This window comes from Stigmatopora nigra, chromosome 10, assembly GCF_051989575.1.
Source record: "Stigmatopora nigra isolate UIUO_SnigA chromosome 10, RoL_Snig_1.1, whole genome shotgun sequence".
In the NCBI taxonomy this organism is placed as follows: domain Eukaryota; kingdom Metazoa; phylum Chordata; class Actinopteri; order Syngnathiformes; family Syngnathidae; genus Stigmatopora; species Stigmatopora nigra.
This window is the reverse complement of record NC_135517.1, coordinates 6,946,501-6,959,731: the sequence shown is the minus strand read 5'-3', so window position 1 is coordinate 6,959,731 and position 13,231 is coordinate 6,946,501. Positions and strand designations below refer to the sequence as shown.

The following is a 13,231-nucleotide window of genomic DNA, read 5'->3' as shown; positions in this document are numbered from 1 at the left end:
AGTGGGAATTGTCACAAGCACAGGGGCTAAGAATAATTCAAATGAGCTTCAAATGGCCGGAGGGCATCGTGAAAGTTTGTCAATATGCTTATTTATGGCGGTGAATATAGGCAGGCCCTTTTTCTCACCTCTGAGAATGCTCTTAGTTTAGCAGCAGCGCCTGTTCAGCATGTATCACCAACTTAATTTAGAACTAAGCTCTTCTCACGCCGTTCCCATCTCCCCATCTGTCCTCTGCAATGCCACTCACTAAATCCAGAACCTCTATAGTTTCTACAAGACTTTTGTTTTCCTTTTTTTTGGTTAAACATAGGTAAACACAAATGACCATGGTGTCACTGCCCATCTGCTGAAGTGGCTCATGATTATGCAGTTCATCATTTCTTTGTATTTATCACTTCGTCTCATGTCATCAGTTGTGTAACAAAGTCACACAATGATGACATGGTCTTTGATCCTCGCCTACCAGAAAAGAAGAAAAAAAAGACATTGTGGACCATCAGGTAGTGGCGGAGAAAGAGGGATACTTTCATTTTAATGGAGAATGAAAATGAACTAAAATGAGAAACAAGCAAGAACAGGCAAAAGACAGTCCAGGTAACAACAACAAACTGAATACAGTAAAAATATTCACAAATACACCAAAAGGGAAAAGAATAGGACAAAAAAAGAATAGAAATTGAATATATTGGTGGTATTTGCCTCATAGTCATTTTTTATTTTATTTTAAATTCATGTTATAGTTTTGTGGTTGACATTTGAAGTTGTGTAGAACCCAAATGAAACGCTGAGAACTGTTTCTAGTGTGATCTGCCACAACAACGTTACATTGCTACAGACACTATAACATTTCATAATAAACATTACTATGGTTTCGCCGTGGCAACCCTTTAGGGATAAGCTACAAAGCTGACCACCACATTCTAAAACAAATCCATTCTTGATTTAGATTGGATTACATAGTGAACGTGTACTTAATACCGTCACTTGACGTCATTATCAATAATTGTTTCAGTTCGGCTTCAATGCTATTTCATTGTTAGGTGAATGTGAAAAGGCTGGTCTAAATGGATGGGATGTATATTGCGGCCAATCATCCTGAAAAAAAATGATTATACAAAGCCACCCACCCGAATTTGAATGGATTTGATGTATAGCTATCATTGCAGACCTTTTAAAAGTAGAAGCTCATTGGTAATGACTTGTGCTTCAGAACGACATAGGCAAAAATGGCAATAATATATGTTATTTTATTGATGCTATTCTACTTTTTGAGTGCTGTCAAACCAGCTTTTCGCTTTTGCCAGAAATACACAACATTTGAATGTGTGTGACCTGATATTTCTGCGTGGTATCTATTATAAAAATGAGGGTTCTTCAAACCCAACACACATGGAACCGATATTACCATCATGTAAAACGGCCATGTTGAAAAAAAAATCAGTATTTAAAAAAATAAGACACAAGTTTCTTAGCTTTTTGAAACTTGGGCCTTCTGTCATTTCCTAAGAAGCATTAATGGGATTAATGTAAGCATGTTTAAAGGTGAAATTGATCATGTTAAATGTGAAACCATTAACGTGATATTTTGACAGGGGTCACAGCAATTGGTTAAGCATTTAATTGCTTCCAGTACCTTCCAGTTAAAATTGATTGGATGACTATTGCCATCAATGGCATCCAGAGATTCCTAATGAAAAAAATAATCCATAAATAGAATACAATTCCCAGAGTTAAATGCACACAGGCCACACTTAAATATATCTCTTTATGCGTAGTTGATATTTCAATTCAGTATCATTTGTTTTATAGGAAGTTTTAAATTTAAATATGCTACAATTGGATGTCAACTGGTTTGGAAATTGGAGACCCCAGCTTTGAACCTCATAAAAATATTTAGTGAGAAAATAATATTATTTTTTGTATGAAATGTAGAATATAATCACTAGCAAGCCGTTGCATTTTAACGCCACAAGAGGGCGCGCGTCATATCTTCTCAACTCCAAGCCCCTCCTCCTCCAACGCCTGGCCCGTTCACCCACCCCGGGACACTGAAGACGCCCATAGCAACAACCACACCACCGCTTCGAATAAGATAGTCGCACGATCCGCAGGACGGATTAAACGCCGCTTTCCTTATCGCGGTGACTACGAGTGTTTTTTTTTGCAGAACGGCCACGCCGCGGTCGTCTGCGCCTTTTTAGCATGGGGGGAGGAGAGCGCTCGGTCGCTTTTTTTGGATAGCCGCCCCGAAGCGAGCCCTCCGAGCCGCCCGTCCGTCCCGACTCCAGACGGAGCGCCCAAAGGCTGCAACTGAGTTGGAAGCGCCGCCTTTCGAACGCAAAAGTCGGCTCAACGATTAGAAACACGGGAATGGTGCTCCAGATCGGGTGGCTTCGCAGACAGAGAAAGGCGAGGGCTTCGCGGAAGACCCCGGCGAGCCGCTGCCTTTGGACTTGATGTGCTGATTTTCGACGGACATTTGTTTTGTGGCTCGCGAGCCGAGTGGGGGAAACGACCCCCATCTCCGCCTGTCTTCCCTGTGGCTAACTCGGCTAATGTTAGCCGCTCACAAAATACAAACTAAGCAATCCCTGACGCGCTTTTAGTTCCAAACCCCAACTCAGGTTATTCTATTTTTTTAATTGCGTCAAGTTCAAGTGAAATCCGCTTAAGTTGGCCATGTAACTTTTTTATACTTTTTTTCGGGGACTTTGGATGCTGGCATCACTAAATAATTACAACAATGATGATTATAAGCAGAAAGCCAGAGGGCCCAATATCAACAGGTAACTACAACTTTTGATTGTTTTGTTTTGCTTTTACTGTCGATTCTCTGTTGTTTGGAACTTTTAGCAGACCATCGTGGTGGGAGTTTAACATTTGGGCAATTTGATTTTATTTACACAAATGTTTTGTACGCGAAACTGGCGTCAATGTTCTTATCACTGGACTCGAACTATCACGTCGTGGCACTTTTTTTGGACGAGCTGGGACGTCCGGTAGTCTTCTTTACCGTGTAAACATGAGCTCTTTCTTAGAAGTCCAACCACGAGACTTGCACGATCTTTATGTTTGCAGTACAAACTCCGGGAAATGTTTATATTTGTTTGCATGCGTGCCATCTATACGAGATCATGGGAAAGAACAAGTTTTTTTTTTTTTTTTACACACTCATGTTTGTTTTTACACTGTCACGTTTTGGCTTCATTGTACTATCTTTAGCCAGACTTTGATCGCTCAAATGTCGTGCTTTTTCAAATATTAATTCAAATATGACAGGCAAAGTTAAAGTAATTATGGTTATATATTATGGATTTTGTTTACACTTAGTTTACTGCATCATTGATGACGTCTAAATGAACTAATTTGTTGCCATTGGCGGCCATAGGCGTCCAATCCATTTGATCGGGGAGGGCTGGCTGTCATTATTGGTGGTGATTGATTTAAGTCATTCACTGGTATCCCTTCATGTTAAAATGGATTGGCCAACAGTTGTTGCACTTTTTCATTTTAATCCAAAATGCTCAAAATATCAGATGTAGTTTTAAAACATATTTGTAGTATAAGGTTTGTCAATGTGGTAATTTGGTAAAAGGGTGATTATAGCCATGTAGTGCTACATGCTTGAGTTGAGGCATTTCTTAAGGTCAGCAGCGCATCTATTATGAATTTAGATTCTCCGCTCAAAGTGCAAAACAACACTTAGAATAAATAACATCTATTTCAAAATGTCAGTCATCTCTAATAGACTTAAAAATATATATATTAAGTTTATTTCCCCTTTAGATGCCAAGTCTGAAAGTACTCTGATCCCTGTCTCTTCTAGCTTATTAGGACTTTGCAGTCCTGCTAACTGGGTCCTTGTGTCCTAAATTTGTGCATGGAGACCTAAACACTGTGTTTGGTGTGCTGTGGCGTGCAGGTCTAATGCGTGGGTATCCAGGCAGCAGATCTAATCTGTCCGGTGCAGGTCTGTTGACTAGGGGACACAGGCTGTGACGCACCTGCCCATGCTCAGAACACTCTCAAGGGCCGGCACACGGAACACCAGTTGTTTTTCTTCAGTTAACCAAACATGTCACCAGTGTAAATGTTGGCTGGCTCATGGCAAGGATCCCTTGTGTTGGTGAGAGAGAAACCAGCCTAACAACGGTGGAGATGAACAGCCTGCCGATGGGCTTTGTCATCTGAGAAACCACCTACAAGCTCCTTTTATTCATACACTCAGCTTGTATCAGCTCAGATGAAGTGATGTGACCCCACTAACATAAACACACGCACACAGACACACGCATATAGAATACACCTCGCTATCGAATGCCTACGTGAGCTCTATTTGGGAGCACACCTGACCTGGTCCAGGCAGTACACGAACAAGCTTGAATGGACAGATGGATTGACGGAAAGATGCTGTCGTCACACTGGCATCTGTTACCCCCATTAGGCCAATAATACCACTTGCAGCGCTAGCAATCTGGGACCCTAAGCCCTACCTAAGCTGGCCAGGTCGCTGCCATGCTCTTGTACTGCTCACAACGCATTCATGGGGTGGATTGTTGCAGGAAATACCTGTCTTCTCAATTTGTTTGCACAATATCCTAGTTGATTGACAAGACGATCAATGGCACGTAGATTCAGAACTTTTTTTCCTCAAAATTAGATGACACTTTTTCTATGAATCCTTGACTACAGTGGTAATGATTGAATCATTTCCCTCGATCACATTGGTATGTTTGCTTGTCTTTGTCTCTTAAGTTCGTCATGGTGATGGACTGTACGACTCATACATGAGGACGGACCACATCCTCAAAGAGGACACAGACCCAAGCAGTCCTTCCGGCCTACCCCCCATGCCCAAACACACGGTGAGTAAACATTCAAGCACCCAAAGCCAACAAAGCTCCATTTCCTGTGCACGCGTTCTCCAGACACCGGAGAGATGCAAGCCCTTCCCCCTGCCAACTTTACACTGTTTAACCTGTACTGCTGCTTAGCTGTTTTGGGTGAACCATTATGACACAGGGATGAACTAGATCTGTAGACAAAGTTATACAGAAGAATTTAAGTGGAGCATCTGAGGTCAAAAAGGATGTGTTCCCACTGATTTAATTCAGTTACTACTCAAGTTGCGACAAATGCGATCTTAATGATTATCAGTGTCTTTTTCTCTTGAATAGATTCTTTTAAAGATGACCTTGTTTTATTTTTTGCACAAATGAGTCATGGGTTTTGAATGCATGCTGTTTACAAATTCATAATTTTTAACATGTTTTGAGTTTGGGAACATTGAATTCACCTGATAAAATAATTGGCTAAGTTATATTTTAACAGAGTGTCATTGTGAATAAAAAACACCAATGTACTTGCTAAATATGGAGTTTCTTTGTGGAAATTCTCAGTCATCCAGGTGGTCTCCATTGGTCATCCTCAAAACCAGGATGAGGCAGACTCTTCTTGTGAGATGATACTGTGGCGTTTTTTGTTATTGTTTGTTTTGTTTTCCATAAATGTCAATTGCACATGACCAACAACTTTAAACATAATTGTCCATTACCTTCACTATCATTCAATAACAATAAAATGATACTTGAAGATACAAGTGGGCTACGTTTCAGCCTTTGATGCTGCCTGAGTGCCAGTAGCAGCAAATGTGCACACAATGAATTTCTAAAGACTCTCATGTCAAAAGGGGCAACATGGATTGTTATAAAATCTAATGATTTATTGGACTTGAAAATGTGACCCAGAAAAAAACTGCTAATCAACACCCACCACCCCCTCTTGTACTGTACAGTGTAATCTGCCATCCGTGGGACTGTACAGAGTTTTAGGGCCACTCTTTTCTATTTGCTGTCATGCTCGCAGAGGTAATATCTTCTATTGAATCTAGCTGACAGAATTGTGCCCCAGTTTATTTGTTTAAACGCCCTGAGCTGCTCGCTTGAAATCATAACCACACTTGTCATTGCTGCGCATTGAGTTCAAAATGAATGAACAAACTTGAGAGAAATTGGAATAGTGGAGGATGGTGGTGCTGAGCACTGTTACAAGCCTAAGCGTTTGTTTTCTCTAGTTTAAGATGGCTTACATTGGAACAAGTTCTCTGTTTGCAGCGGGAGAGCTGTTACTGTCAGCATGCTGAGGAGTTTCTTTGACAGCAAAGAGATTAGCTCCTTTCCATCTGTTGCACTGTGCTCGTTTTCGCACGAGGAACTCCGTTGCCACCTTTGCTTCTCACCATTAACCTCCAATTTATGTGGATTTTTTTGGGTCGTTTTTCTTCAAATCAATAAGGCTGCACTTTTGACAAGCCACACTGTTTGTTTTAATGTTAGACCCGTACTCGTTGCTGTCTGTGGGTGAGGGGTTGCAATCAATGGTGCACATTTCTGTGACAACAGCTACACAAGGTTAGCCATTTACCTTGCATGCATCAGTCAAGGCTGTGTTCTTGTCACGTGCAGTGATGCAGGATTTTTTTTTTACAATGTATGCCTAAATTACAGTGCAAATGTGTCACTGCCTTATTTAATTTAGATTTCCTGACGGTGTAGCCATGTGCCCTATAACAGGAAAGAATTTAGTTTGTCCATCAAGGTCATTAATATGTGGAAAATATGATCCATTATAAAATATGGCATGGCAAAGTCCAAGATGTCTGCAAAATGACTAATGTTTCTTCTGCCTTTTGTTGTATCTATCTGCTAAAACAGCGAGATAAGCATGAAGGCCGCACCTCTCTGATTAGACATACTCCATTTACTGCCCTGAAATAGAACAAGGCTGTTATTTGCGGCAAATTCACCCGCCCTTAGCCACACCGTCCTTTATGGCCACGAACGCTCGATGCCTCCAGGAACGCCCACTCTTACCTATGAATTGAATGGGTTACATGCGACAAACTGTTTGCTGTTCCCACTAGTGTAAAAAGTCCTTGAACCCAGTGGTCCACAACCTTTTCCACACCTCACTTTTTCTTTATTTTCTCGTGGACTGGCTATTGTGGAGGGTGACGACTTAAGACAAAATTATGTGAGGGTCGGTGCACGAACGACACCCACGATGGCAAAAAAATCAAGTCCCTATAATTGCAGCAATTACTTTTTTTTATTATTATTATTTTTCTCATTTCAAGTAGGAGGGCGAGATTGAAAACGTTAATATTTTATACTCTGATGGACCAGCACTTGGTAGCTCCCAGACTGGTACCAGTCCACGGGTTGAGTCTTGGACGCTGTTTCAACAGGACTAAAGTTGATAAATTTACCTGTGTCATTTCAGGTTACAGCATTAGTTCATGAATGTACAATTTTTGGCGGAGTAGTTAAATGTTAATTACATAACTCAAGGGAGTTAAGAAAAGTCTGCCATAGTTGTTTTGAAATTTGATAACTTAATTAAAAATGTATTATATCATTGTGGAAAATCATACTACCTGTCAGTTCTGTCATTGCAATGTTGATGAAATAATATTTGGCCACTGAATAATGGACGTTTGATACACGTGCAGCAAAAACTGGAGTTTTAGCAGTTTTATTGTTTTGTACAGGGGGCTCGGGTGTTGCCTCATTAACAGAATCTAAAACCAGTATTGCTGGTTCGCCCTCCTTTATGGCTAACAATGTGTGACACTCACCCGTCTTGATAAAAATTTAGGCTTGTGTGTAGAAAAAACTGATATCAGACATTACTTATTCCTGTGGGACTGCGCAACCATGTTGCATTCCAATTGGGTGTGCTGTGTTAAAGGGCAGTTTTTAAGTGCTGGAAATTACTCCAGTAATTAGTTTTATTCATTCACTTCCAAATGTCACACTCCAAATGGCTGCCATTTGACATAGAATTTATTCAGCGGTGTCAAACTTTGATAGTGTTCTGCATCTGGTGCGGGTCAATCAATGGCTACCCTCCAGCCGCAGTCTAGTGTGCTCTTTGCCTAGAATCTATGATGGACTGATAAAATCATTTCTTATTTCTCTCCAGGCTGTCAGTAACAAGGGTGTGTTGAGGGATCAGATAACTGTACGAGGTGGCCAGCTGAAAGTGAAGTATCTTTACGAGGACTCGGCCAACAATCGCAAGATCAGCGCCATCACCACGACCGCAGCCCCGAACAGCGGGACCATCGGTCAGACGGCCATTAAACCGACACCAGCCACCATCGTGTCCAAGGATCACAGCGTTGACAGGTGGGAATGCTTAAAAAAAAGTGAATTTGTTTATAACAAAAAATAGGATTATTTTGGTTTACCAGTCTGCTCTGGTTTACCACAGTTCGGAATCCAGTAAGGGCTCCAATGAGAACTCTGGATCTCACGGGGTTGCCAATGGAGGGAACAGCACCAAGCTGTGTGGCCCCCTCACGCCAGAGCAGGCCGTGAGGCTGTATCGGACTCAACTGACAAGCCTCGAGCAAAGCGAGATCCACTCTTACCCGAACGTCTACTTTGTGGGACCCAACGCCAAGAAGAGGCCCGCCGTCACCGGCGGCAGCAACAACTGCGGCTATGATGACGAGCAAGGTGGTTACATCAATGTCCCCCATGACCACCTGGCGTACCGCTACGAGTTTCTTAAAGTAAGGCAAACGATATGCTCAAAATGCAAAATGTCTGTTTCACTTCCGAAGTAAAGTTGTTTTTGTCTTTGTAGTCGTAAATCAATCCTGGTTAATCCGCCTTCCCCTTGCTGTCCTCAGATTATCGGTAAAGGCAGCTTCGGTCAGGTGGCTAAAGTCTACGACCACAAATTGCAGCAACACCTGGCTCTGAAGATGGTTCGCAACGAGAAGCGCTTCCACCGGCAGGCCCAGGAGGAGATTCGCATCCTGGAACACTTGCGAAAGCAGGACCGCAATGGCACTATGAATGTTGTGCACATGCTGGAGCATTTCACCTTCCGCAACCACATTTGCATGACCTTTGAGCTGCTCAGCATGAACCTCTACGAGCTGATCAAGCGCAACAAGTTTCAGGGCTTCAGCTTGCCTCTGGTCAGGAAGTTTGCACACTCCATTCTGCAGTGCCTGGAAGCCCTGAGCAGGCTCCGAATCATCCACTGTGACCTCAAACCCGAGAACATTCTGCTCAAGCAGCAGGGACGCAGTGGAATCAAGGTATTGGTGCGCTTTTCCCATCTCGAGCTCCCGTGCAAAAAGTCTCACTCGCTTCTCTCTTCTCCTCCCAGGTGATTGACTTTGGGTCTAGCTGCTTCGAGCACCAGCGTGTGTACACCTACATCCAGTCTCGCTTCTATCGCGCTCCCGAGGTGATCTTCGGCGCCCGCTACGGCCTCGCTATCGACATGTGGAGCTTTGGCTGCATCCTGGCCGAGCTGCTGACGGGCTACCCGCTTTTCCCGGGTGAAGACGAGGGAGACCAATTGGCCTGTGTCATGGAGCTGCTGGGCATGCCTCCTCAGAAGGTCCTGGAGCAGGCCAAACGAGTAAAGGCTTTTATCAACTCCAAGGGCCACCCTCGCTACTGCGGCACCAACACCCTGCCCACTGGGGCCACCGTGCTGACGGCGTCTCGCTCTCGCCGCGGCAAGTTGAGAGGACCCCCAGCTAGCAAGGAGTGGAACGCTGCACTCAAAGGCTGCGAGGACGCCACTTTCATTGACTTCATTAAGAAGTGTTTGGACTGGGACCCCTCATCCCGCCTGACCCCGAGCCAAGCCCTCAGGCACCCTTGGCTCTACCGTCGCCTGCCCAAACCGCTGCCCGGAGCAGAGAGGAGCCAAGGGGTCCCCGTGAAGCGGCTCCCCGAACACCACTGCACCTCTTTCCCCTCTATCATGGCCAAGGGGGGGTCTGGCATCAGCACCACGGCAAGTAACAACAAACTCAGGAGCAACATGTTGGGAGACGCAGGGGAGGCCATACCCATTCGCACGGTCCTACCCAAACTCGTCACTTAGAGAGAGTGAGAGAGAGAGAGAGCGTTCCACTCCTCCCTTTCCTCTTTTTCCTCCTCCGCACTTCTCAGCAGGAGTGAGAGTGCAGGAGGACATGGAGTCTAGGTTTTGAAATGTTTGCTTCTACTTTGTATTTGTTTTCTACTGAGCGGTGTCGACACCCCAGTTCTGGCTTTTTGAGATTAGCTGAGAAAAGAAGAGGCCACACAAGCAAAACTCATACTAAGTTTTTATACTGATATCCTCGAGCGGCTGTTCCGTTTCTTTGCACAGCCGTCGATTTAGTTCACGCTTTGTACAAATGCTTGAGTGTTTTTAACGCGCAATTGTTCACACGCGAGTGTTTGTAGTTGGCCGCACACAAATGCCTCACTCTTTATTATTGAACACTCTGAGGAGTTAAAAGGGCTACAAATTCCCTACTTAGCTCACTGGTAGCAGACAAACCTTTACTCAGCGAAAAATCATAGTATAAAAGTGCACACTGACACATTCGGCAAACACTTTTTGCACACTGTGACGACAGCATCACCTTCCACCATCAGCGCTTCGGCCTCATCATCTCTTCTAATTGACCGTAGTCCCCGGCGCTCGCATGTCAGCTCAATATGTGAGAATAGTGTGTGCGTGAACATGGTGGCTTGGTTGCTTCTACTGTAGGAGACATGAAGAGTGATCTATTTAAAGCCCCTTCGCACGCAAGGTCGAGGAGGACAAGAAGCACCACTTAACGACAAAGTGTCATGGCTTCCCTCCCTCAACTCTTGGCCATATTTCAGTTCTATCTAGCCTCTTAATCATATTCGTGCAATCATGTTCACCGACTGTTAGGATGCTGATTTTTTCCAACATGGCGTATTCGCGTGTTATACAGGCCAGACGGTGGAATATATAGAAATGCAGCTAATACGTTGCACAGTTTGATAAATGCGAGTATATATTTCTTTTGTTTGAGAAGGGCCACTAGTACATATCCATTTGAATGATCTTTCTCAGGGAGACATACTTTATACATCCATTAATCTTGTATGGCAGGGTCCCCAACCACTGGGCCACAGACAAATACTCGGTCGCACAGAGAGAATGGTCATGTGATAAATCAAAATTACAAACAAGATTTGGCCAAATCATGGAGTAGGAGAGAAATACTTTAAAAGACAATATTCTCAGCCCTATTTAATCTTCCAATTAATGTTTACTCCTGAAAAAAGAATTTCCCCTCAGAACCAGGTCATTAAAGTGCAACGCTCCCTACAATTGCAACAAATACAAGCAAATGGGATGAGTTGTAATATGTGATCATTTGTTTGAATGCCAGTCTGTCAGAATGTCTTTGACTTTCGCTCCTTGGTTCAAAGAAAAGCTTAAGATCATTGCTGTTAATGGCAAACAATGCATTTGTGTTTCTGTGACGCAGTAGAGGCGCAAATGGGGGGTCAGGCATGTCTGTGCCACAATCTGACCTAGATATTCCACCAAACCCCCTCCCTGTTGTTCTCGCACTGTCATGTAGGCCAAGGAACCTCGTCAACCCATTAGTATAGGAAATATACTGAATTATGGTGCTGTCCAGTCATGCACACAGACACACACACACACACACTCACTAAGTCGTCAGGTGCATGTTGTATGGACCAGCCTGCTCAGAATCCTCTGTTTAATCCCTTGTTTTCTAAGTAAAACTTTCAGGGATTTCTACTTGTTTTTTTTTCTTCCAATTTTTAATAGAAGTGGTTTTTATTGCGAATCATGCCCAAAATGTCAAAAGAAAGTGTAAAGCAAGCTTGCAATAAGAAGACAAAAAGAAGTTGTATGCTGTTATGTTGTACTTGTGGCGTGCGGTATAGTGAGCAGGATGTTTGGTGTTCCAGCATGAGATCACAATCTTGATAAGTAAATGCTGAGTGACCACCAGAAGAGAATCGTAAAGTAACCAAATGAAGACTTGTGATAGTTTCTTTTTCTAAGGAAAATAAAAGAAAAATGGTTATTAACTGAGTCTTGATCGACTGATTTTTGTAGATGAAGTAAAACTATTCACAAACACCATTGTAGTGGAAGATAAGACTTCAATCTAAGTCTATCCCATTTTGCCCTGAAGACTACCATCTTTAGAACTTATTTTGCACGTTGTTGTGAAAATGGGTTGAAGTTTTTCTCTTCCCAGAGCACCGGTGGATGAGATCCTAGTCCAAGGGCCAATGTACCACATGTTGAAGCTCCAACAAATTTATTTTTAACAGGTAACCTGTCTAGAACTGGAAAAAAATGCAAGAACATTTTGCATCCATAGATAAGAGCTGATGCAGAGAGGAATACCTGTTGAAGGATCTCATGGACCTCCAAAGGCTGGGCATTGTCAGATCACACGTTGATTCAATTAGCCCAAGTTTCCCTCTGGTTTATGAGATTCATTTTGTTGTCACATGATACCTTGGTTATGAGCAATGTTTCCAATGGTGCTCATGGAATACTGTGAATAAACTCTTAGGCAGCGATAATGTTACAGATCTGGGGCCCCGGCCATGACAGATGACAATGCACCATTTATTCCCTCCCAAATAACGACAAAGGGATCTTTTTGGGAATTGGACACCCAATTTGAAGTTCCAGTCCAATGTGAAATATTTCAAACAAAACCCTTGTATTACATGTTAGACACTGTTCCTCCCCACCCTGCCAACAAATGTGTCACTAGTGATGATTCATTGTCATCCACTTTGTGTTTCTGTGGACGTACATGAATACACAAAAAGGGGGTCACAGACGAAGCAATGAAGATGACCTGTTTATTTTGTTTCCGGATACTGTCAAAATATCAGAAGCAGTGTAATTGAAATTATTTCCCTAAGAGGTGATTTGTTTTGGTTTGGGTTAAGACTTTGTTGTTTTTTTTATGTTGTGTTGTCATTGAAAGAGGTAACAGTTCCAATGTTTTGTCTGATTTTAAATGGAAAATTCGTTTTCAGAAAGAAATACGCAAACAAAGTACAATAACCTCCAAATGCACTCAAATGTTGTGACAAAAACATTTTACTTTGCTACTTTGGTGATACTTATCAATGTTAACTCATACGTGTGATGGCCCAGTTGAGACATGTCAAACAGGTTTCGTGAACGTCATTCTGCTTTTCATCTGCAGCCCTTCTAGTTTTGGCAGTCTACTTCTGAGCAATGACCTGCTCAGGTTACAAATCATAGCTTGTAACAGTTGAGTCGGGAACCCTCAGGGGAGGAAACCAGTCCAGCAACGTTACTGCCATCACAGTTGGGATGGAGGTTTAGGCAGGCTGTTTAATCAACCAAGACGTAA

At 42.9% G+C, this 13,231-nt stretch overlaps 1 protein-coding gene across 2 annotated transcripts; it reads left to right on the top strand.

Annotated features, from left to right (window-relative positions):
• Positions 1–488: 488 nt before the first annotated feature.
• dyrk3 (dual specificity tyrosine phosphorylation regulated kinase 3) lies at positions 489–11,912 on the top strand. 2 transcript variants are annotated; one of them, XM_077726615.1, is made up of 6 exons: positions 489–597; positions 4,759–4,868; positions 7,987–8,192; positions 8,278–8,581; positions 8,702–9,118; positions 9,190–11,912. In XM_077726615.1, exons 1-6 carry the CDS (start codon positions 561–563, stop codon positions 9,919–9,921), a joined length of 1,806 nt encoding a protein of 601 aa, XP_077582741.1. In that variant the 5' UTR covers positions 489–560; the 3' UTR covers positions 9,922–11,912. The 2 variants fall into 2 exon arrangements, with proteins under 2 accessions (XP_077582741.1, XP_077582740.1); XM_077726614.1 differs by lacking the exon at positions 489–597 and adding an exon at positions 2,043–2,789.
• Positions 11,913–13,231: the final 1,319 nt, after the last annotated feature.